At 39.8% G+C, this 25,990-nt stretch overlaps 1 protein-coding gene across 1 annotated transcript in view; it reads left to right on the top strand.

The window, feature by feature from the left end:
- Positions 1-25,990, top strand: part of AFF3 (ALF transcription elongation factor 3) — a gene marked incomplete at both ends in the record, with an annotated part of 292,751 nt that overhangs the window by 246,360 nt on the left and 20,401 nt on the right. Inside the window, 6 exons of the mRNA XM_083361292.1 lie at positions 7,014-7,176; positions 9,604-10,587; positions 16,723-16,847; positions 20,809-20,902; positions 22,506-22,633; positions 25,723-25,786. Of these exons, the coding sequence (XP_083217418.1) occupies positions 7,014-7,176; positions 9,604-10,587; positions 16,723-16,847; positions 20,809-20,902; positions 22,506-22,633; positions 25,723-25,786 (1,558 nt within the window). The remainder of the gene's footprint in view (positions 1-7,013; positions 7,177-9,603; positions 10,588-16,722; positions 16,848-20,808; positions 20,903-22,505; positions 22,634-25,722; positions 25,787-25,990) is intronic.

Genomic DNA, 25,990 nt, shown 5'->3' with positions numbered 1-25,990 from the left:
TCCAATTTCAAGGAGACTAAGAAGCAAATAGAGTTCAAAGTTAATTCTATAAAGAGTTAACTCATATGGACCAGGGAATCTAAATGCTAAACCACAGCTGATGCAAGGTCAATGGCAAACACACAGAGAACCTGGGGGTTACTTTATTTTTCTTGTGAGCAGGTCAAATAAAACACTGCTAATATTCCATTTATCTGGTATGACAAGCAAACACTTGGCAACAAGTGTAAGCATACCCTGGAATCTGGCATCAGTCTCCTTAGCACAGCTGTCAGCCTGCTGACTAATCACTTCTTCCTAAAGTTAATGCAACTCTAGTTTTTAACACTCTTTCATCTCACATACCCAGGCACTTGGTCCATGGAGAGAGCTATTTGTTTTGGTAATGCAGTAATTAATTATAACTTTTTTTACACGTTTGGCAGCAGGCTACTTGCATGAGTTCTTTTTCTGTGATGGTTTGTGGTTTTTTGTAGCTGGGAGTTAATTTCCTTGACTAATTCAAGTTATCTCCTCTAAGGGAGATCTGGAAAATATTCACTCTGATTTCATTATTAAAGGAGGGTTACACTTTTTTTAGCACCATGTTTAGGGATTTTGTTTATTGTTTTAGATAATAACATCTTTGAACACCACACATTCTATAGCACACACCTGGTTGTACAAGGACAGCTGATTTTCCTTTGGTGTGCACTCCTGGGTGGCACATGGCTTCCAGTCAGCATAGTCTGACAAAGTCAAGATACAGGTGTAGTCAGGGAGCTGAGCTTATTTTTAGCAGTCAGGGCTTCTTTTTTGTGGTTCAGCAAAAATGGAGAACTTTTTCTCATAAAATTTTCATATATCCTTAAAATGTCATTTCTTGGTTTCTGTGCCTTCTCTCTGGTGACAATTTAGTTACAGAATCCTTTTTCCCACTTCTTCTGCTTAATAGCCACTCCAACGATGGCCATACATTAATCTTTAACTTTAAGCATTTTCATAGCATTACATGTTGAAAAGTCCCTGGCGTTTTATTTTTTACATTTTTATTTGCCAGCTAACCAAAGTCGTTTCATATAGCATTAAATTCATAGTTAATGAATTGGTATAAAAAACCAAAAGTCTTCAGAATTTTCATGATTTCAGTAGATGAATTGTATCATCAGTAAGTAGAAAATAGAGTTGCTTTAATCTTTAATCTTTCATTTCAAAAGATGCTCAGCAAAATTAACAAGAAACTCTCAGGTTTAGAATAGGACTGTCAGGTTCCCTAAAGATGAGAATTTCCTTACCTTTAATGACAATTTTGATATGGATAGCTTTTCATTCCACATTGAGATGGAATGAAACCATTGCTTCAACCTCTTATAAAAGGTAAAGGTAAAGGTTCCCCCGCACATGCGTGCTAGTCGTTTCCGACTCTAGGGGCCGGTGCTCATCTCTGTTTCAAAGCCGAAGAGCCAGCGCTTGTCCGAGGACGTCTCCGTGGTCATGTGGCCGGCATGACTAGACACCAAAGGCGCACGGAACGCTGTTACCTTCCCACCGTAGTGGTCCCTATTTTTCTACTTGCATTTTTACGTGCTTTTGAACTGCTAGGTTGGCAGAAGCTGGGACGAGTAACAGGTGCTCACTCTGTTACGCGGCACTTGGGATTTGACCCACCAAACTGCTGACCATTTGATCGACAAGCTCAGCATCCTAACCCACTGAGCCACCGCGTCCCTTTCAATCTCTTATAACTTCTAGCTATTAAAATTCAAGGGCATTCTTCTGAAAGGAACCCGACAAGCTATATTGTTCAGGGTGCTCCTAAGCAAAATAGCAATCTTATTTTCAGCTAAAGTAACTGGAAATTAAAGCAGTTGTTCTTAAATTAAGCTGCACTGCTGCCAGAATTACACCAACCTACCATAAGGGAACAATTCATTCTTGCTTTGGCATTTATTTTTATTTATTTTTTTTTATTTTATTTTAATTCCATTTATATCCCGCCCTTCTCCGAAGACTCAGGGCAGCTTACAAGCTTAGCAGTAGCCTTCATTCTATGTATATGCCTGCTTATTAGGGCTTTCACCCCCCCCAAGCGGCATTATTACAAAGTCAGCTTAATTGCCCCCAACAGTCTGGGTCCTCATTTTACCTACCTCGGAAGGACGGAAGGCTGAGTCAACCTTGAGCCTGGTGGGATGCGAACCTGCACTAATGGCAGGCAGCTGGTGTTACTTAAGGAGGCATTAGCCCACTGCTCCACCAAGGCTCTATTTCCTGTGAAGAAGAAAAGGATACTACTACTGGTATATCTACTGCCTTGAGAAAATGCTGGCTGCTGATAAATTTAAGAACAGAATTACAGCTGCATTTTATTTTACTGGAGTTCTAGGCCTAAGTTTGTAAAATATACTGGGTGGAGATTGATCTTATCTCTGACAGATAAAACAAAGATGATATGGAGAAAAATGCAGATTTGCCACTACCACAGTGTCAGAAAGTACAGTGAGGCAAAAATACAAGGCCAATTGGAGAAACCTGTTACTTAGAGAATGTATTAACAGGATTGGACCTCTGAGTTCAGGTATTGAAGTGAGGTCAACCACAACTTGATAACAGCCTTTGTTTTTCAAGAGGAAAGGTTAGTAGAAATTTTATACTTCAGATGAACTGAAAACAATTGTGGCAGCAATGTGTAAAAATAAAACAAGCAATAATAAATTGAAACACAGTTTGGTGGGAAAAATAACAATTGTACATCCATCAGGAAGCAAGAAAAATGCATAATGATTGTTTAAGTAATTGGATGGTTTAAACAAAAATGTATGCTGGTGACATTCAGTTCTATTTCAGTGCAGGTAATGCCACTGGGATTTGGACAAAAAATAAAATATGTTTAGCTAAATTGATTGATTGATTATGTACCTTCAGGTTAGTGTTGACTCTTAGTGATTATATAGATAGATTTTCTCTAAAAACTATGTATATATCTGAACTGGTGCTAGAATGCAGTAATGATTAAAACAACTGAATTAGAATTCCACTATGATGGAGATTCTACAGATTACTGATTCCTGGTTACTGCCCAAGTGACTTTTAACACGTTTGTAATTGTCTTGGAGGTAACAGCTGAACTGGCTGTGTTTCCAATTATACCAGACTACTCATGGTAGTAAAGTAAAAAAATGATTTTGAAGAGCTAGTTAAATATTACTGTAAACTGGTTGAATGGCCAACTAAGTGGCAAATGTGGCTTTGCTAACATAAGTGTCAAGTGAATCTCTTGAATAGCCCAGAAGATAGGCTCAAGATCCAGAATGATCTCGACAGATTTGACACACTGGGCCCTATCTAACAAAATGAAATTCAGTAGTGAGAAAAGTAGGTTTTTATACTGAGGCAAGAAAAACTAAATTTAAGGGTACAAAATAGGCTCAATAGCAGTAATTGTGAGAGGGATCTTGGAGTCCTAGTGGACAATCACTTAAATATAAGCCAGCAGTGTGCTGCAGCAGCCAAAAAAGCCAACACAGTGCTAGGCTACATTAATAGAGGGATAGAATCAAGATCTGTGAAGTGTTAGTACCACTTTATAATGCCTTGGTAAGGCCACTCTTTGAATACTGCATTCAGTTTTGGTTGCCACGATATAAAAAAGGTGTTGAGATTCTAGAAAGAGAAGGCTAAAATATATGAAAAACAGTTGCAGGAATTGGGTATGTCTAGTCTAGTGAAAAGAAGTACTAGGGGTGACATGATAGAAATGTTCCAATATCTTAAGAGGCTGCTACAAAAAAGAGGGGTCAACCTGCCTCCAAAGCACCTGAAGGCAGGACAAGAAGCAATGGATGGAAACTAATCAAAGAGAGAACCAACCTAGAACTAAGGGGAAATATTCTGACAGTGAAAACAATTAATCATTGGAACAGCTTGCCTCCAATGTCAGTGGAGATTTTAAAGAAGAGATTGGACAACCATTTGTCTGAAATGGTTGAGAGGGGGTTGGACTAGAACATGGGTGTCAAACTCACCAGAGCTTGGGTGGGCGTGGCATCCATATGATGCAACTGGCCAGCAGTTTGACACCCTGAAGCTCTCCAAGGTCCCTTCCAACTCTGTTATTCTGTTATTCTGATGCACATTGTGAAAACTTCACATATGTTTCACACTAGGGATCATTAGGAAAAGGACAAGATAGGGCAGACAGAAACTCTTATTAGTCTTTCAAGATTTTCATCTAGGTCTTGTTGACATTGACCTTCTAATCCAAAGAAAATAAAGTAGCATACAACTTAGTATCAGTGGCACATGCAAATCGATTCCAGCATGAAAGAGTATCATGTTTACATAGACCATCAATCTCTCCATTTAGAATTTGGACTTCAGTTATATGGAGCTTTTCATACAGTACATATATGTTTTTATTATGGTCATTGATCAGAATACAACAATCAACAGCAGATGGGACAAAATAGAAAACTTCCCGAGTTCTTCCTTAATGCAATCAACCTTTGCTGTAACAAAATGTGGCCACATTCATAGAAATAGAATTTTCTTGGTCAGATAATAATAATAGTACATGGAATAAAGCGATACTGTCTGGCTACTTTATAAATTGGTGAGTAATAAAATGGGTATCTGCACAGTATAGTAGGGCATGGACAGTGGTTTTGGTAGACTTTTCTCAGAGGCATAACTTTTGTTCTTATGGAAACTGTTTGTTTCTGCCTTCAAGAACCACCATATTCCAATGTATTTTAGATATCTTTTTGGCTTGAGGAAAGTGACATGAATGCTCAGGAAAACATTCCTGACTATTGGTCCAGTTGAGCTTCTAGAACTCAGGTATAACAAGTGCTCGATCACAGCACATTGTTAAAGTGCCTCGCTGGAAAAACCATAGTACTATAGTTTTTGCAGAATTATCTCATTTCATACTGATTCATAATTGCAGGGAGAAAAGAACCTCCGACCTTCTGAAAAGAACAGTATGCTATAACACAAATCCATGCACCAGTTTCAGTGTTAGTCAACCCTGTCTTTTTCCTCATACAACATTACTACACTAAAAAACCTAGACCATTTTAAGCAGAGCCATAGCATCCTATCTGGTGATAAGTGGACCAAGAATATTTTACAAATCATTGAGGGCATTTGATCCTAGATTAATGGTGCACTAGGTTCCTTCAACTCCCTGTGTCTCTCAACCTGATTATAAGGTTTCCATTTCTGCTAACTCTTTCCAGTATTCTGGATCAGTCTTTCTCAACCTTGTGAATTTTAAGATGTATGGACCTCAACTCTGGGAAATGCTGATAGAAAGGGGATATGTTGATATTTTACTTAACACTTTTTTGTTGCTGCGAGTTCATTTTTTCACAGGATTGGGCCCTTTCAATGGGACCATAAGGTCCCAGCTGAGCATCAAACATTACATGGCATGTTTGCCCAATAAAACTTTAATGCAACTGGAATATTCTGTTATGGGGAAGGACTGTATACTGTTGCCACCACTATTTTGCATGCAATGTGAATGATGCCATTTAATGAGCATTTCGTGGAATGATGAAAAACCAGGCCCAAATATTTAATCCTCTTTTATTTGTTTTACAATCTGGCTATTTAATTAGCAACTCTACATTCCAGGTCAGTTTTCCTGAAGTTCTAAGTTGGATTCTATTATTTTAAGGGGGAGACATTTTACACGGCCTCCTGGGAACTATGAACCAGGCAGAAAGACAGATAGTAATGTTTTATTTAAACTTCAGTTAATTGTGTCCCATATTCTGGCTTTGATCAGTTGCTGGATCTGGAGAATGAGATGCAACACAATCGGTATCAGGGCTTTTTATAATTTCACCCAACACATGGCAAGAGCCCACTAGCAAAATCATAAGTTTGCTCCAACTATAAGACTTTTCTTTTGCAGGGTTTGCATAGTTTGTGTTTTAATTTAAGCATAGATTCCACAGCTAATTTCTCTTTAGTTAGTTCTGTCCGTGGCATAATTTGCTACATTTATCATAGAACAATTTGTACAAGAAACATTATGAATTCAAAATAAATAAGCCCTCTTCAAGGTAAACAATATTATAATGAAGTCAATCAATGTTATATGTTGTGGTAAATAATTATACCTTTTCTTTCTTTTTACATATATAGTTGTGATAATTATATAAAAAGGACCGTGGAACTGGGGCTTGCAACTATATTTTACAGGGTAAAGTTTTCAGTGCTTTTGTTCATCAATCCAGGCAACCCTTTTATTTAAGCAGAGCCTTCCATACACACCTATCACAAGTTTTCTCCTTCAGTTTTCCAACTGGCATACCTTGAATATTGAGCAGCTTCACTGAGTTTATTTTGAAGTTTGGGATGGAGGGGAGATTGTCTAAATGGGAGGGAACCTGTGTACATTCCATAAATATGCCTCTATTTTTCATTTATTTTCCTATGACATTTGAGGTTTTTCCACATTTGAGTTTATTAATAAAAACAAGGATTTTGTCAACGCTGCAAACATTGGATGTTTTTGCTCTGACAATATAAGAGGCAGCCTTTTGCTTTAAACTGCTTTGCTTTGAATCACTGAAGGGGAGAATGTCAACCAGATGTTTTGATAAGATAAGAAATAGCGGGGCGCTACAGAAAGGAAGTAAAACTTCATATGTTAAACTAATTGGATAGTGTGATTTATGATGTGTAATTAAGGGAGGGAATTGTGTATGGCACAATGTGCTTAGGGGAGGAGATTTCAGATTCTGGCATCCCTCCATGAGTGCCGATGCTTCGTTCTCATTATTATAGACTTTTAGAAAAATAATGCCTGAATGTTGTTTGAACTGTCTCATTAATTGGAACCATGACAGATTTTTTAAAAAAATAAGATTTAATTTGTATTTTCTACTGCGCTCTCTCTCTCTCTCTCTCTCTCTCTCTCTCTCTCTCTCTCTCTCTCTCTCTCTCTCTCTCTCTTTCTCTCTCTCTCTTTCCCTCTCTCTCTTTCCCCCCCCCGTCTCTGAATATGGGTTCAGCAGCAGCCCTGCTAACCAGCAGTCCAGTTATAGAATTTTGGGTGTCTCTAATAAGGGTTCAAGCAGCAGTTCAAGTGAATCGGAGAGCAGTTCTGAATCTGATTCAGAGACTGAAAGTAGTTCCACAGAAAGCGACTGCAACAAGCAATCACATTATTCCAGCCCAGAGGTAATGAGTTAAAATCTAATCTTAATTTCTAAACCAGTGAAACTTTTTTATACCAATAATACAGTATGTCTGGGACCAGAGAGCTTTAATATGATATTTTGTTGAAATACTTTGTTTATAAATATGAAAATGCTGTTAGATGCAGCACAGGATGACATTTTATTCAAGAAAAAAGACTTATATTGAAATTAGTCTTTCCAGCCCCCGTAAGGCTTTTTAAAAAAGCAAAAAACTATTGTGCAAAGCTTGATATAAGTGAGAACTTTTTGTGTGCATTAAAACATTGATAGATTTCTGACATTGATCTCCAGCTAAGATAGATGAGAAGGCACGCACACACACAGAGTTTATGTATATATGTGTATGCATATGCATATACATATACATATACATAAACAATACAATAGGCTAGACACATAGCAAGAGGAACTGATGACAGGTGGGCCAAGGCAGTCATAGAATGGATCCTACTTCATAAAAAGCATCCACAAAAGAGACTTAACACAAGATGGATTAATAACATCAGCAAGTATTGTGGGCCCAACTGGCAAAGGAAAGCTCAGGACCGTATAGGTTGGAAATATGGGAAGATGCCTTCATCCTGCAGGGGATAGACAATGGCTAAAATGATGATACATATACATCATCATCATCATCATCATCGTTGTCATTATCATTTTAGCCATTGTCTATGCATATATGCATATGCATTGCAAAGAGACTTATGGACATACCAATGCCTCAAATAAAACTAATTATAGTTCCTTCCTTTAATCAATGGATGGGAGGTGGTAGAAGTATTGAATAATACCTTTCACTAGTATTGGGAAATCATTGGATAATTCCTCTCCTACCTACAGAAGATTTAAACAACAATCTTAATCATTTCATTACAGCTATGTATTTTGCTATGTAGATGTTATTTATTCATCCATATTATTTAGAGAAAACATTCTTCAAATATATATTCCTGAACATGAAATTTAAGGTTTTCGAAAATATTTAATATAGTTAATATTTTAACTCTTAGAGTAGAATCCAGATTTAGTCAAAATACAAAAAGGCCCATAATCATCATTGGTTCAACCTGAATAGGTTTTGTTTTATGTGAACTGCTTATTGTTACTTTACTTGTTATTTATTTCTATAACCTAACTTTAAATCAGAAGGCAGCTGTAAAAGCCATAATAAGATGTTTAAAATCTTCAAGTATGTTATAAAAATGCATTGTAAGTGTGTCCATAATCCATTTCTAGCAAGCTACATTTCAATGCTTTAATCTGTTGCTATTCCGTTGCCATATTGCAGGTGCACTACAGGTCATCCTGTTTATTTTTTTAAGCATCAGGAACTATGGAAATCAGGCTCCCCGCTGGCTTTGTCAAAGTCTGCAGTTACACTGTGCCTGTCTAGATCTAGAAGGACTGTGCATCAGGCCAGTCACACACAATGCATTGAAGAATGAAAAGGCCAGTGGGCAGCCCAGTCATCCCCATTAGTGGAAAGCAGAGATAATCTTTGCTTTGGGCTTCCAGCAATTCATGTAATGTTCACGTAGTCACAGACAGGAAAATTGTAAGCAATTATAAATGGAGGGAGGTATCTAATCCTTGCAGAACTGAAGCTACTGACTGACAGAGAGATAATATGTAAGTTCAGCTATATAGAAAACCCAATATTTTGTATTCTTGGAAAATTTGTTTTTTATCTGATAATAATGAAATTTTCAAAATGGCAAAGTTTTTACATGCTGGCCATATACCAAATCTATAGTTCTACAGCGGTGATGGTGAACCTTTTAGAGACCAAGTGCCTAAACTGCAACCCCAAACCCACTTATGTATCGTCTGGCCCATTAGGTGAGCATGGCTGCAGTGGTAACGGCAGACTGGGTGGGACTAAAAAGTTCAATCAATCAATTCCAACTTTGTGAGATCTTTTTTCCCCAAGAGAAGTTGAAATTGATTCATTGATTGAACTTTTTTTTTGCACACGGCAGCGGAGGCTTAAAGCAAAAAGGGTTTATAAAACCCAGCTGAAGGCCTAGGACTGGGGCAATGGTGTGCTTGCCCACAGAGAGGGCTCTGCGTGCCACCTGTGGCACGCATGCCATAGGTTCGCCACCACAGTTCTTCAGTATAAGGAGCTCCCTAAAACTTTGATGAGTAGAATTTTGTAATATATTGAGACCCAGTTTGGGTTAGTGGTTAAGGCAAGAAGCTAGAACCTGGGAGCCTGTGAGTTCTAGTTCTGCCTTAGGCACAAAGCCAGCTGGGTGTCAATGGGCCCTAGAAAGAAGGTAATGGCAAAGCACTTCTGCAATATTGCCAAGAAAAATATAGGGACTTGTACAGGCAGTCACCAGGAGTCTGATTTGAGGGCACCCAAATAGAGTATAACATGTGTGTTTTAAACTTTATTTTCTAGCCTGAACAGTCATCTCCTAACAAGTGGCAGTTGGATAAATGGTTAAATAAGGTTAATCCTCATAAAGCTTCTGCTTTGAACCAAAATGGATTGGAGGCCTTTCAGTATTACAGCAAACTAAAAGAAGAAAGGCAAGACAGTGAAAATGTACCTCCTGTTGGCCAAGCCAGTCTCCAGGAAAAAGATATTAAGAATCTTAGTAAAGAGGAACTGAGATCTAGGACAGCTAACGTAGCCCCAGGGCATAGAGGAGGAAAGCAAAAACCATTTCCTTCTGCTGCTACAAAGTCAGTATCTAAAAAACAGCCAAGGAGGACAGAGAGTAGCCTGGCTGGTGATAACTTAAACAATCATGCGGCTGACAATCTTGATTTGAACCAAATTCATTTGGCAAATAATAACATTTGTAATCAGCCCAAGACTAGGCCTTGTACCAACAACACTGAACAACAAAAAGAACCACAGTCTGTTACTGCTTCTGAAAAGAGACGCACAAGAAGCTCAGGGAAAACAGCGCCCAAGTCCAAGGAATTTATTGAGACAGAATCTTCATCTTCAACTTCATCTGACACAGATTCCCAGTCTGAACAAGAGGAGTGTCCTTCAGCCAAACTGCAGACTGGAAGTGAACAGAAACAAAAGAATTCTAGCAATAATGGTTACAAAGCAAACAATAATTGTGGTGCCTTTTGTTCCATCAACACCAGAACTAGCAATGATGTAGCAAAAGAGCTGGAAGAACAGTTCTACACACTGGTTCCTTTTGGTAGGAATGAGCTTTTGTCTCCTCTAAAAGATACTGATGATGTCAAAGCACTTTGGGTCAAAATTGATTTGACTCTGCTCTCCAGAATCCCTCAGCAATTACTTGAGGAGCCGCTGATCATGAATACAGGAGTTAAAGAAGCAATACGAATGCAACATAACATTGATGCTGACCTGCCAGAGGAAAAAGTGGTTCCTAAATCCAGAAGAAAACGAAAGGTAGGCTTTATATGTTGGTCTTGAAAAGGAAATTCATAATAGCATCTACTTGGATATATATACGTATCTTAGATATTTTGGTGCAGAGATACACAAACCTTTTCTTGCATTATCTCAATTCATGGAAGTTGGGAGGGTTCAAAATCTACAAGATGGAAGTGCAGCATCACAACTGAAGTCCTACCTCTTTTGTATCTATGTGCAAATGACACAATGCATATACAAGAGGGGTAGGCTTTGATTGTGAGATAGAGTTCTTGTCTCACAAATGGTTTTTAAGACTGACAATATAACATGCGACCAGTTTGAGAAACATAAGTGATTTTTTTATTGTAATCACTGGGAACATGATTATATTTTTATTTATCATAGCATTACTGTTTTTCGAACTTATGCATTTTTATTTATGTAATAAATTTCTATACCATGTTCTATGACAGGGATGGCGAACCTTTTAGAGACCAAGTATCCAAACTGCAACCCAAAACCCATTTATGTATCATTGGGTGCTGGGTGGGCATGGCCCAATGAGTGGGTGTGGCCAATTGGGTGGATGTGGCCCATTGGGTGGCTGTGGCTGTGGTGGTAACGGCACACTGGGTGGGACTAAAAAGTTCAATCAATTCCAACTTTGCAAGATCTTTTTTTTCCCCCGTGAGAAGTTGAAATTGATTGATTGAACCTTTTTTTTTTTGCACACGGTGGCCTAAAGTGAAAAAGTTTTATAAAACCCAACTGAAGGCCTACAACTGGGGCAACGGCATGCATGCCCACAGAGAGGGCTCTGCATGCCACCTGTGGCACACGTGCCATAGGTTCGCCACCACGGTTCTATGATCTCACATCTCAAAATTGCTTACCGTAAAAATATTAAACCACAAGAATACAGCAATAAATTAAAATAAGATAAAAACATATTTATTAAAAGGGAGAAAAGTAAAGGAATTAAAATAAAAATTCTTATGTATCATTCAAAGGATGTTTGAGATTAAGTGAGGAACGATTGTAGGGACTGAAAGGACTTCAGTAAATGATAAGCATCTCATGGATTTTGGAGGGCAGGGTATTTTTCTGCATCATCTGCTTTTAGACAGAGATGCTAATATATTTTCAGGTAAATAACATTATTTTACCACTGTTCTTTTACCATCTGTTCTCATTTTGGGGGGAATAAAAGTGTTTGTGTATCAAAAGTAGAAGAAGGTAATTCCAGCTGTTCATAGATCCAGACTGATTTAAACCAGTGATAGGAATTCACTTGGTCCAATTCTAAACTATCTTTACATATTATTGTCCATTGTTGTACGATTAATCCAGCTCCACTTGTCTTCTCTTCACATGGAGAAATAAAGAGATTTCTATTTACACAGAGCCCTGGCAGGTCATACAGGAAGGGAAAATGACAAAATAAGTGTCCTTTTTTATATACGCCATATAAGCAAGCATGTACAAACAGGGAGAAGCCTACCTCACACTGTCACAACATCCATCATTGTAGTGTATGCGACCAAAAGCATACACAGGATGTCAGCACAGCAGGGGGCTGGACAGCTCCAGGCTATAACCGCTTTTGGCGGGAAAGCCTGTTTGCGAGCAATGCCTGACAGCCCGAGGCATGATCAGCTCTGGTGGGAAGCCAGGGTTTAAATCTATTGGTCACCTGCACTGGCGGGAAGCCCAGGTTTGAACCCATTGGATGGTATTCACCTGGGCAGGTATAAAGAGACGCCAGGTAACCCCTTTTCTCCAGCCTTGTTCCTGACCCCAATAAAGAAGTTAATACCCAGTTGAGTGTCCGTCTCTGTGTGTGACCACGCGACTTAACACTGGCAACGAAGGTGGGATCCTGCCCTGGACATCGCTAGCCGCAGACGAGACCCCATCGGCAGCACCAAATCAGGACGCAGGACGACCGAGACAGCGGAATGGCACAGCTGGGTCAGTATCCCCTTTTTAAGAGTAACCATCCCGAAGAGTGGGAAGCCTTCATGGGACAGCTCAAGTGCTACCTAAGGGCGAACGGGGTTAAGGATGACCAGCAGAGAGCGGTGGCGCTGCTCTGCAGCTGCGGGATGGAAACATACCATCTGGTGGTCGGACTCTGCTCACCCGACGACATCAACGCCGTCGGGTACAACGAACTGCTGCCGAAGCTGACCGAACACTTCAGACCAGAAACGTCTGAGATCGCATGGAGGTATCGTTTCGAAAAACGGGACCAATGACAGTGTGAGTCCGCTAAATAATACATGGCCGCCCTAAGGCAGGTAGCCCGTCTTTGCAATTTTGAGAACCTAGAAATCAGGCTACGGGACCGTATCGTCTGTGGGTTGCGAGATCGGAAGCTGCGGCAGAAGATATTCGCAAAACAGAAGCTAACCCTGAGGGACGTTCAAGAGGAGTTCCTAGCCTGGGACATGGCCGAGGAGTCCGACGCGAGAGAAAGCAGAGCCATCCACCAGCTGAGCGGCTGCAGCGGAGCAGAAGAACCAGCATCCGAAGTGGACGCCATCAACCGAACCCCTTGTCCCTTCACCACCACCCGAGGCAACTTGAGGGAGCCAAGACCGGCCGCGGCAGACCTGAAGTACCAGGAGTGCAGGTGCGGAGCAAACAACCCCCGGTCTACCCAACCCTCCGGTTACAGTGCGAACCGGCCCTGGTCTACCCAGCATTGTGGCTGCAACCCCCGGTCTACCCAGCATGGCGGCTGCAGACAACCCCGGTCTACCCAGTGTTCCGGCTGCAGCACAAACGGCTCCCGATCTACCCGCTGCGCAAGTTGCAGAGGACAACACCCCCGGTCTACCTGCCGTTTCAAAACGGCGAAGTGTCGGGTGTGTGGAAAGACCGGACACATCGTGTCGGTCTGCAGGAGCAAACAACGGGACAACCTGCACGAAGTGGAAGCAGAGTTCCAGTCTGCCACAGGTACCGGGGAGAGGTTGCAGCAACAGACGGTCAGCCACACGGAGGGACGGGCAGCTGTTTGTTCAACAGGGGGCCCTCAGACACTCACTCCAAAAATAAAATTAAGGGTGAAACTGCAAGGGATCCGATGCATGATGGAACTGGACTCGGGGGTCAGCCGTGTCGATCATCTCCGCCAGAACGTTTAAAGAGATTTGCGAGCGGAGCGGCCAGCGGGTTCCCTTGAGGTCATCCAGACTGACCCTCTCTGACTTTCAAAATATGCCAATAAACATTCGGGGGGAGGCATCACTGATGGTACAGTACAGGGGGTTCTCAGGCAAATTAAGTGTATTGGTTGTGGAAGGGCAACGAACCAGCCTCGTGGGGTTAGGGTGGTTCAAAGCGCTGGGCATTGGATTCACCGGGATTCACCAGACGCAGAGCCACCATTCACTTGAATCTGTCTGCAAAGATTTTGCAGATGTGTTTGATGAGCAGTTAGGGAGGTACACAGGCCCCCCAATTTCATTTAAATTAAACCCCCAGGTCCAGCCCATCAGAATGAAGGCTAGAAGAGTCCCGTTTGCTTTAAAGCACAAAATAGAGTGGGAGCTGGACAAGCTGGTAGACCAGGGGGTGTTAACTCCAGTCGAAGGCACGGAATGGGAGACCCCCATCGTGATGCCCCTCAAGGCAAATGGCGAGGTCCGTATCTGCACCGACTATAAAGGGACAATCAACCGAGCTCTGAGCACACATTCCTACCCCGCCGTTAGCAGCATCCTCGCGTCCCTGCAAGGCGGGTCGGTGTTTGCCAAGCTGGATCTTGCCCAAGCTTATCAGCAACTACCGGTTGACCCGGAGGCTGCTAAACCACAAACGATAGTCACACACAAGGGGGCATTCTGTGTAGACCGGCTGATGCAGACCACCAGACGCACCTACTCCGTCCCATCTGTTTTTGCTTGCAGTTGGAGAGCAGGTCACTGCTGGTGATCTCCTTGGCTCCCTCGCAGATGTCCTTGGCCTATATGTGGAGCCTGTTCCCCTCCTGCACTCAATGCACCTTGACCGCGCCTCGGGCCACCACCGCCAGCAGCATGCACAGGTTTGTTAGGCTGCCACCATGGCCCGGAGTGGCAGCCCTGCCCAGCACAAAGGAGGCAAAGCAGCCAGCTAACAAGCTCGAGTAGAGGTGGTAGAGCACACTCATGCCCAGCACGCCAAAGGCACCCCGAGTGGGGAAAGCCAGATTCCCATCGGTACCATGGCCCCCCAGTCCCATCTAGGATTGCATGCCTCCCCCCATCTCTGCTGGGTGGCTGGTGGCTGCGGTAGGTACTGAGGTGCACAAGGGGGATGCGCTCCACATGCAGGCCAAGGGCAAGATCTTCAAGGGGGCTCAGAAGATGGGATGGAGTAGGCATGTCTGGCGGTCCATATCACATGCTCGTCTGACTCCGTGTGCTGCCAGTGCCGCCACAGTGCTGCTGCTGGAGGGCCGGCCTGGTATTCATAGGAGGCTACACAGCCCCTGCTGCCAGATGCATGGGTGGAGTGCATTCCCCTAGGCAGATTGCCATTGGCCATGGCACCAATGGCAATCTGTCTTTCTCTGCTCGGGGTGGCTTTTGGCTTGCTGGATGTGGGCATCCTCTACCACCTCTACTCAAGCTTGCTAGCCGGCCACTTCACCTCCTTTATGCTGGACAGGGCTGCTGCTCTCAGCAGCGGTAGCAGCCTAATGGACCTGTGTGAGCTGCTGGTGACGGCGCCGTGCTTGCCCACAGAGAGGGGTCTGAGTGCCGCCTCAGGCATGCATACCATAGGTTCACCACCACTGTCATAGAGTGTTGTAAATTAGAGGACATAGTAGGAGGTAATGCTGGTGAGAAACAGTGACTCATCTAAAGTTTGTTAAATTGACCCAGTATTTTAAGAGAAAATATCTTAGTGAAGTGAGGATTCCAGCTTTGCTCTGCTGATTAAATTTCATTCAGGCAAATAAGAATTTCATCTGCATGATTAATAGCTTGAAAATAAAAATGTTGATGACTGTAGATATAGTCAGACAAACAGTAAAGTACTGTCGTGTGCTCCATGAAAAGTAGCAGGCTTTGACAGATGGCTGAGCCCTTAAATCTAGCCATCTGTCACAAGTCACTTCTTCTCCAAGCCCCTGCTGCACCCGATGTTCAGGAGAGCAATGGATGATAATTTTTCCTGCCTGCAGGTGATACTTGTTAGTGGGAGAAATGAAGCTAAAGAAATCCATCCATCGCTATCCTTAACTTGTCCTATGTTAAAACTGTAAGGACAGCATCATTTGTCAGCCTTGATACTAAAGCAGAAGAGGGCTTGGCAATAGTGTTTATGTTGGCATCCTTTTCTGCTGGCTTAAGGACCAGTGCATGGCTGTCTGGCTGTGTCATTTGATAGCAGCTGTTGTTCCTGTGCTTTCTGCACCCAGCTGCAGACAACAGCAGCTAATGGTAGGGCATATTAATATAAGTAATGACACCAGTTATTTCTTTGTTCCCAGGTGGAAAAGGTGAGGTGATACACTGGGATATGTAGGCAAGTCTCTCCTTGCTGGAAGTATGGACCAGGGATAGAATTGCAATAATATGTTTATAAGCTTGTGTACGTGATAGTTCACTAAGACCACAAAGTTTGAGTGGACCTTACATAGAATCTTAACGGAGTGGGGGGAAAACCCCAACCTTCTACAATTCACTTTCACTAAGGCATCACTGCTTTGGAATAGACCACAAGTGGCTTGTTAAACCAAGAGGGAAACTACAAGTTCATTTTCTTTGTAGCTTTCTTGATTATCTGGATTGGGACCTCTATCTTGAAAGATCCATAATCGTGTACTGCTTTGCAAAGGGGTTATCAGAAAGTCAAGAGAACAGTCACAACTATGCAATTGAAATCTTAATGCTTTTTTATGTGCAATGCATGTAAATAAGAAGTAGAACTGCCACCTCGACTGTTTTTAATCTTCCTCTACAAATGCCCCTGTTAGCTTCAACTATTGAGCTAAAGGATTTGGTATACAACAGAAAATTAGTTAATTAGTTGACATAAGTTAGCACAATTAACATAAAATAATAGTTAATTTCAGTGTTAACTACCAAACTTATAAAATACAAATTCTACAAAGTTTCTATAATTTTATGCCAAAATACCATGCATATGAGGTGTTTTTCTTTCTGTTAGTATGAAAATCAGGATGAAAACAGAGAGACTAAGAAGATTCATACTGAGCAAGAATGTTTCTCCAATTTACTTCCTTCAGGCCAAGATATTTCTTCACCAAACCATTTCAAAATCATTAAGAAAAGGTATGTATTATCTAGCTATCTAATATTTGATGTAAAATTCTTATTTAATATCAAAAATAAAAAGTTGTTTGTCAGAATAGGTTTGTGGTCAACTGCTGCTAACCTAGTTATAATAACTCAGTTTGATCATTGTACTTATTTTTCATCACTCCTGTTACCCATGGTTTTGTTCCAACTAAACAGTGTCAACAGTAACATAATGGGTATCAGGGCCTGAGAAAACATTTTATGTATTCACAGAAACTCATCTGCCAGTTTGTATATGTATAAAATACCCCAAAACATGCCTAGAATCATTGATTACATGAAACATTGTGCTAGAAATAACACAATCTGGTCAACATTTTCAAACTGTGAATAACCAGAATATGCATAATGATATTGATGTAATTTAGTAATAATTGTGCTAAATTGGTTAATTAAAATTGCCACTTTGACATGAATTTTAGGATGGAACAGAATATAGTCAGAACTTGAATGGGAAAATAACAATATAAATTTAATAAATAAAATAATAAAAAAATTTCCTTATCTTATGAAATGACTTATATTTCCAAGATAATCTCATTTCTCATCCTCTTTGATTTTTTAAAATGAAACTATAATGTATTGGTATTTTTGAACTAGAATGGTGGCTCTTTCCTTTTAATAAAATTAATTTTCACCAACAAAGGTGGCAAAAAGAAACCAGCCTTTTGAAATATTTGTAAGGACTTCCTATATTTCAAAATGACACTTCATGAAGCAGGTTGATAGTTTCTTTTTGATTTCCTCAGTAGCTATGGTCCTGCTAACAGTCCATCACATCAGTGTATTAGTTTATTTAAAAGACTTATATGGGCCACCCATCTTATATGCCATAATCTTGGGCAGCTTAGAAAATATCAATAAAAACATAAAACCCATAAAACTGTAACAAAAAGTCCCCAAATATAAACACTCCACCATACATCCACTTTCATTCCACTGCACCCCAACCTCACCCTACTCAATACTTGACCTAGCTCTTTAAGGCCTTCTCAAAGGCTAGGAACATAGAGGCCTGCCAGGTCATAAGGGGAACATCACTCCATGTGGGAGAAACTGCTATAGAGAATATTTCTGGGTGCTATTAAATGACAACATTTAAAGGAATGACCTGACGTACACCCATCCTATCTGACTGGGTAAAATAGTGGACTCTTTCAGTTTACTAAGTATTAGATTGGTTCCTAATTTTAGTTAGATTGGAGTTCTATGCAACTGTTCATCCTAAAACCTTAGAACAGACATGTCAAACTCGCGATGTCACATGACGGTTTTGCCATTGCCGACAATGGGGTGGGCACAGCTTCCACATGACACATCCAGTCCGCGGGCTGGCAGTTTGACACCCCTGCCTTAGAAGAATCAGAATAAATTAAACTCATGACCTGCATGAAGAATGTCTTGTCTTCATGAATTAAAACTATTAATTAATAGATGATATGTAAGATCTTGAGGAGCTAGTGTCTGCCAGAGTGTCCAGAATGGAGTGATGAACTGATTTGATTTAATACAGTTTCCTATCTTACTGTTAATTTAGGCTACGATTTTAATGATGGTGTTGATTTACCCAGTGCTTTTTTTGTAAAAGAAAAAGGTGCCGGAACTCACACATGTCATACAACCCGCCTTGCCTATCCTACAAGGTTCTATCCAAAAAAGGTGCCGGAAATCCGTTCTGAGCGTTCTATGAGAAAAAAAGCCCTGGGTTTACCAGAGTCCATTGCAGAGTGTTTGATTTCAGTCTTTCCTTATGTATCTGTTCCCATGGAGTACAGTCCAAAGCAGAGACCAACAAAGCCCATTCCTATTGGTAATGACACTGCATGACAGCATCTAGGAAGCTCTATGTATTGCAGCTTAAATTAAGAGAGGTCACAAAATAACATGGCCATGAGATAAAGTAATTGTGTTTAGTATTATATGTGAAATCATAGCCATCAGGGAATAGCTAGCTCAGCTGTTTCTGCATAGCCTCAGTCCTAATTGCAGTAGCTAACTCAATTGAATGGGCTAGCAAGAGATCACAGTTAAAAATATAATTTGAGTGGCTTAGAAATAAAATTTGATAGTGACAGAAATATTTTCTTGGGAAAGATAAAGTATGCTTGATGGATGACAATGACAATGAAGGTGATGTAGTCTGAAGTTTGCTGTCTTCAAAATTGTCTAAAACAATTATAAAAAATCATAAAGAAAAGCCATAACCAACATTAAAAATAAGTATAAGTGAACTATTTAGCCATTATCTTGGACTATTATTTGCTTTTTACATAAATCATTTGTCATTACTTTATACATACCCATCTTGCTCTTCCCTTTCAATCTAAATAACATTAAGCAAAGCACAAAAAAGAAATTTAAAAAGTAGCCAAAGAAATAAATGACACAAATTAAAGAAAAGGGAATATAACTGTTGTGTAGTGAGTTCTTTGGAGGCAGGAAGCAAGACGAGAGGTTTCAAACAGGAACATTTCTTTATTGAGGCAAACAGGAACAGAACTGAATCAGAGGCTTCTGCGCAGCTACTTATACGGTTGGCCACTAGGCAGCAGCCAATAGGTTTAAAGGAACCCATTCCCGCCCCAAATCATCCAATGATCTTCTTGGAGACTGCATGTCTGGCTAGTCAGCGACCGTTACACAGACACTTCAATTGAACAACCTTAAGCAGCATTCAAAAGACACGTGAACACAGTTCAAGTAAAATCCTAATACATTACAATAACTAAATTTAGTTTACATCAATCTTATTTCCTAGACTTCTCTATACTTTTGTGTCTTTGCAATGCCACCCTTCTTTCCACTGTACCTGTATACCACTTTATACATTGAATTTTGTTCTTTAAAGCTAATGACATTGTTTTAAGATATCTGTGCAAGAGCCAGATACAAGCAGATAATTTGTAACAGGAGTGTATTGAGAAGATTATTTGGGCTCAGGGGCTTTGGATTGCCCTAAGATGCTCCTAATACTTAGAACTAGGACTATCAGATCTGGACTAGAAAAGTCCACATATACCAGAGAGATATAAAAAATTCTCTTTGGTTCTATCCCGTGGGCATCCAGATTTTTGCAGTTCAGATTTGGTATTAGAAGATTTGGTTTATTTTCTTTGTTGTCTTTGTTAACTAGGTTATTATATATTTCTGTCTCCTTGGGTTCTGTATTAATAGCAATAGCACTTAGACTTATATACTGCTTCATAGTGCTTTACAGCCCTCTCTAAGCTGTTTACAGAGTCAGCATATTGTCCCCAACAATCTAGGTCCTCATTTTACCGACCTCAGAAGGATAAAATACTGAGTCCCACCTTGAGCCAGTGAAAATTGAACTGCTGACAGTCAACAGAATTAGCTTGCAATACTGCATTCCAACCACTGTGCCATCACAACTCTTCAAGTTATTGTTATAGTGCTGAGTTTACCAACTGCAGAGAAATTCTGTAAACACATATTCTGTGTTTAGTCCATGTGATTTTATAAAAAGTCACTTGTATCGGTAAAGCAGTGCTCCACAATTTAAATTTATTTTTAAAAGCCATATCTTATTTTCCAACCAACATTTAAAGCAAGTCTTCATTTCTATATAAGTATTTTTATTATATATTAACCATATATTTGAAGCTTGTCCTAAAAGGAAAGGGAAGAAATGTGGTTGAATTTATCCAACAACTTTTGGTACTCATGCTAAGACCTGTTTCCAGAAAAAATAATAATTAACCAAGTTCATCTTGAAGTTACACTAAAGCTGATAATGATCATAAGATAAAAATATGTGTTCCTCATTTTGAGGGTTTTGACTGTCCATTACTGTAATTTCCATTTGCAGTTTGGCAACATCAATAAATAAAAATGAGAAAGTGCTTCAATCACCTAGTTCTCCCTTCTCTGATGCATCAAAGTATAAATTCTGTAATGATGATTTAACTTCTAGCAAGACAAATGGTAGCAACCCTTCGTCTTCTACAACCTCAAGTAGAAAACACAAGAATGAAATTAGATCATATCTACATCCTGGAGATTTCAGTGTAAGTTCTGATCACAATGTATTTAAAGTAACGTACAGTATTTAAAAATCTGTTTTGGTCATTTATAGCCCTATCCATTTAGATCAGGGATGGGGAACTATGGCTAGCTCAGGAATTCTGGGATTTGAAGTCCACAGGTCATTCCCCCTGATGTTTCTTAGCGTCCTATCCCCTTTAGAATTTGAGTATCAGGTGAGAAAACCTTTGATTCTACTGACATCCCAACTATGTATGCTAACATTATTGTACGTATCTATATTGTGAACTGGAGAAGAGTTCATTGAAAATCGATTTTGTGAAAATTTGTCTGAGGCAATGTAATATGTATTTCCTTGATATCACTTTCTCTCTGTCTCTTTCGGTAAACGTTCTCTTCCAGTGGCGTAGCGTGGGTTGTCAGCACCCGGGGCAAGGCAAGTAATTTGCGCCCCCCTAACCCATGGATTTTAGCACTCGAGTCTCTTCCACTAGATTAGTTAAAGAAACCCTTACCCCCCTAAGCACGTGTATTGTTTGTTATGAAAATACTGATGTAATTAAAGTAAAATGCATCTAATGCGCCCCCCAGATGTTGCGCCCGGTGCGGCCAGGCCCCCCTGCACCCCCCACGCTACGCCACTGTTCTCTTCTAATATTAGATTTATACTTCTACATAAAAAAAAATCCTTTATTTGTAAAGTATCTTCAGAGGTGTTTAGCTAATAATTTTTTTCCTAATTTAGAACTTGGAGGGCTGATTAAATATGGACAAGTATATTGAACTTGCCCTATTTTGAATAGTGGTAGGACTGACCTTGTCACTTGGTTACAAGGATTGTTTATAGATATATGTCCATGAACTCTTCCTAAACTGGTACCCTCTAACTGGTGGAACTCAGCTCCCTTCATCTACAGTGAAGTTTAGAAAACAGAAGAATGGTAGTCCAACCCATGTAGAGAATATACAAATGGGGATATGCTTACATTGAAGTCTCATTTTATAAAGCCATACTTATTTCACTATGATTAATCCTATTCTTTTCTTGAGTTCAATAAAACTTAAACTTCTTTCTAACCTTGCATAGAATTGTATCCCAAAATTCATACAATTATGCTCAGGTTGTCATCTTATGCATATATTATCTAGAACAGGGGTGTCAAACTGCCAACCCGCGGGCCGGATGCGTAATCAGGAAACCGCGCCCACCCCATTGCCAGCAATGGAGAAAAAGCTCCAATATGTTGCGCAACGTCACGTGACGTCACAAGTTTGACATGTCTGATCTAATTCAGGTACACCTCTTTTGATAGATGTATGTAGCATAGGATTCCACTGAAAGTAAGAAACAGATACCGTATATATAGGAGAGAGATCTACAAATAGATTTGGTTATTTATTTTCTCAAAATACAGTTGGAAGATTTATGAATAAATAAAAATATCCATACTGAAATGCTGTGGGTTTTTGTTGCTGTTGTTCTGAACTGTAATTGTTTGCATCCATAAAAAATACTGCACGGGCAATAGTCCCTAAATGTAATAATACTTCTAAACTTGTTTACAGTTATTTTTGGTGGCTGGATTCATGATTAGTTCCTGATTATTAATTTTACTGTTTGTTCAGAAAGCCATGTATATCAATTCAGAAAATACTCTGTACTGCAACAAGACACAGTGCCAAAAAGAACCATGGTCGTCTATACTGACTGTGCCCAAAACCTGTAGGAAATCAAAACTCATAGTTAATGATGGGTAAGTCAATTGTTTCTTCTGCAGAAATCTTTCCTTCCTTCCTTCCTTCCTTCCTTTTCTTTTTCTTTTTCTTTTCTTTCTTTTTCTTTCCTTTCTCTGCTTCCAGCCTAAAATAAAATGCTCAAGGCAGTGCACATAAAAAGGGATGTGAACTTCAAATGTACCAATAGAATTGTCTTCCATGCTTATCAGAAATGCTGTGTGTCTCTGTGTACCTGTCTCTCTGTGTTTGTGTCTGTCTATGTGTGTGTACATTTATTTACAGATTTAACATTGTTTTAATGACATCATCAGTTCTAGAATCATTACAACCATTGCAAAGAACTATTTTAAAAACAGTATTGGAGAAAAAAAATTAAATGGCACTTATTTGCAATTGAGTAAACAGATCAAACAATTTACAAGGTGCATCTTTGTCTCTATAAGAAATCTGAGGAGGAGTGGGAGGAGGGGTGCCTCCGTCTTGGAGAACTGCTTTTATCTCTTTGATATCGAAGGAAGACCAGGATCTCACTTAAGCAAAAAATTATAGACCAATATCATTTTTGTTATATTGCTTGTAGTCATTTTATAAGAGTTAAAGTGCGATAGATTTAATAGTTTATTGTTGTTTGCATATGGTAGATTATGATTGTTTTCATTTTTATACCTTGTATTTAGCTCTGGGAAGTCGGGGAGGGGGGAGGGGGAGGGGGGGAGGTGTTGGGGAGGATTGGGAAGAGGGGAGGGGCTGGGGAGGGGGGGAGGTGTTGGGGAGGGTTGGGAAGAGGGGAGGGGGTTGGGAGGGGTTTTGTTTTGTTTTGTTATAAATAAAATGTATTGTAAAACTTTTCAATAAAAATAAATAAATAATAAATAAATAATAAAAATAAAACAAAATAAAAAAAGAAATCTTTGCTACAATTAAATTACTGAGATTAGGTTTGGTTTTTCTATAAGGTATTTTATTTTATTCTCCTTTTTGCTCCCACATTGTTGGAAGTCTATAAAAATGGTCTATAGAGAAATTTTTCCCCTCTTCCCTTAGTAATTCTTTTGTAACTATAATTTTAGAAACCAGGTAAATGTTTCATGTGGAGTCAGTAAATACAATACAAGCCTCACTGTGCAAAAGCCCTCTTTCTTAGAGAGAGGGAATACAACTACAGGAACAGTAAATGTATCACAGGAACAACAGCGATGAATCATAGAGTAGTAATATGACACAAGAAACAAATATAATAGAGATGAATGATAGAGCTGCATACAAGGTAAACATAACACCCATAACATCTTCCCCTTTTCATGTTAATCAAACAACATTATGAAATTTTGGATGAGAACCAGTAACAACACTTCCTATAGGTTGAGTCTGTTAGGTGATTGTAAACATCTGCCACTAAGAGTTTCTCTGACCTTGCTGAGGTTGCTGGGCTCTTCTCACCACTTACTGGGATGTTCTGCCTTTGATTGCTGTCAGGTATACCGGCTCGCTCAGGACTGTTATTAGCATTGGTCTGTGGTATCAGTACTGTGCATTTCCTATTGCCAGTGGATAAGTGTGGCCCAGTAATACCAGGTGTGTCAGGCCTGTCCACTGGATAGAGAGTCAGGCTGCTCAGCCACACGCAGAACCACACGATTGTGATGATAGTTCCATCAATGCCCACTAGATAGGAATGTGGTGCCACTTGTTGTAAACAGATACCCATTTTTCCAACGACTGGTTCCATGTAGCAGACTGGCTGAACATAATTATATGTTGATTATATTTATGCCTTATTGATCATTTATTTTATATTTCATTTGTAAAAGTTGTTAACTACCTCTATTCTGAATAACTATGGGTTGTAATGTTTACCAACATTCTTTATCAAAACATAATGAAATTGTTTTGCTCAGTGTCCTAATGTCCTGGCCCAGTACTTGAGAGAGAAAAAAGAGGTTTCCTGAATCTTACTAACAGCTAGCAGAATTGGAGCCATCTGGATCTTGGTAGATATACTATTCCACAAGGCAGGTACAGTGACAAAGAAGCATCCTTTCTGGGTCCTATTAGATCAGGGGTTCCCAAGCTCTCATTGTGGACCAGCACTGGGCAGCAGCATACCAGCAACTAGGCCGCTCAAACAAGCAAAGCCCCATCCACGAGATGCCCCCCTCCATCCATGCCCCCTCTGGTCTGCGAAAAACCTTTCTCCATGGAACCAGCCCAGAAGGTTGGGGGCTGCTGCATTAGATAACATGTTTAATAGAAGGAACTTGAGGCATAATTGTAGACAAAGGAGCCCTCAGATAACCCAGCCCTATACTATGAAGACATATATTGTGTAGTTGACAATCAATACGTTGAATGTAGAATGCTTACTGAGGGCCTGGTACAATTCATTTGGTAAAGTTACAATAGCAATACCAAGATGCAACCTTAACCTTAACCCTGAGTCCTTCGGGAGAAGGGCGGTATACAAATACAATAAAACTAAAACTAAACTAAACTATAAGTTTGCTGCATTCTGTACTGTTTTTAGTGGTCTTCAAGCCTGTGTAGAGAGAGTATAGCAATAGCACTTAGACTTATTTACCACTTCACAGTGCTTTACAGCCCTCTCTAAGCAGTTTACAGAGTCAGCATGTTGCTCCAACTATCTGGGTCCTCATTTTACTGGAAGGATGGAAGGCTGAGTCAACCTTTCAACCTTGAGATGGTGAGAATCTGGCAACTGGCAGGCAGCAGAATTACCCTGCAGTACTGCATTCTTACCACTGTGCCACCACAGCTCATTTTGTAATGAGGAAAGCATTTTTAGAGATTTAACTGCAAATCTTAAATTGCAATGTAACAATGCTATCAATTAGGCTTTTAAAAACTTTAGAATACATTTCTCATTTAAATTCAAAAAACTTTTGCCAAAAAGAAATATTTTGCATCTTAATTATATGTTGTCTATGGTGTTTCTACATAGTTTGATACATTATGTTTGCCTAATTTTTCTACTGTTATTTGGAATCCATTGAGCACATATTTGTTTTGGAGATACCATTAAGTAAAATGTTTTAATATACAAGGAATATATATCAGACTTAATTCTTATTCTTTCCTTTCATTCTAGACTGCACAATTTAGATTATTTTATGCAGGAAGCTAAAAGAAAAAAGCATAAAGCGGATGCAATGGTAAGAATGCTTCAATTTCTGGTTCATTATTCCAGTGTATCTGTACAATAAAACTTTCTTAGGAAGACTTTACTGATAGTAATTTTTAAATCCTTCTAGCATGAACATTTGTCTTACTAGCACGGATTTAAATATAATCAAATATATAAACAATTCTCCAAGATCAATTAACAGATACATTTTAGGCAAATTAAAATTTGAGAT

The sequence above is a fragment of the Vipera ursinii genome (assembly GCF_947247035.1).
Source record: "Vipera ursinii genome assembly, chromosome: 4".
Lineage (NCBI taxonomy): Eukaryota > Metazoa > Chordata > Lepidosauria > Squamata > Viperidae > Vipera > Vipera ursinii.
Note: the sequence above shows the minus strand (reverse complement) of the source record. Positions and strands in the feature narration are given on the sequence as shown.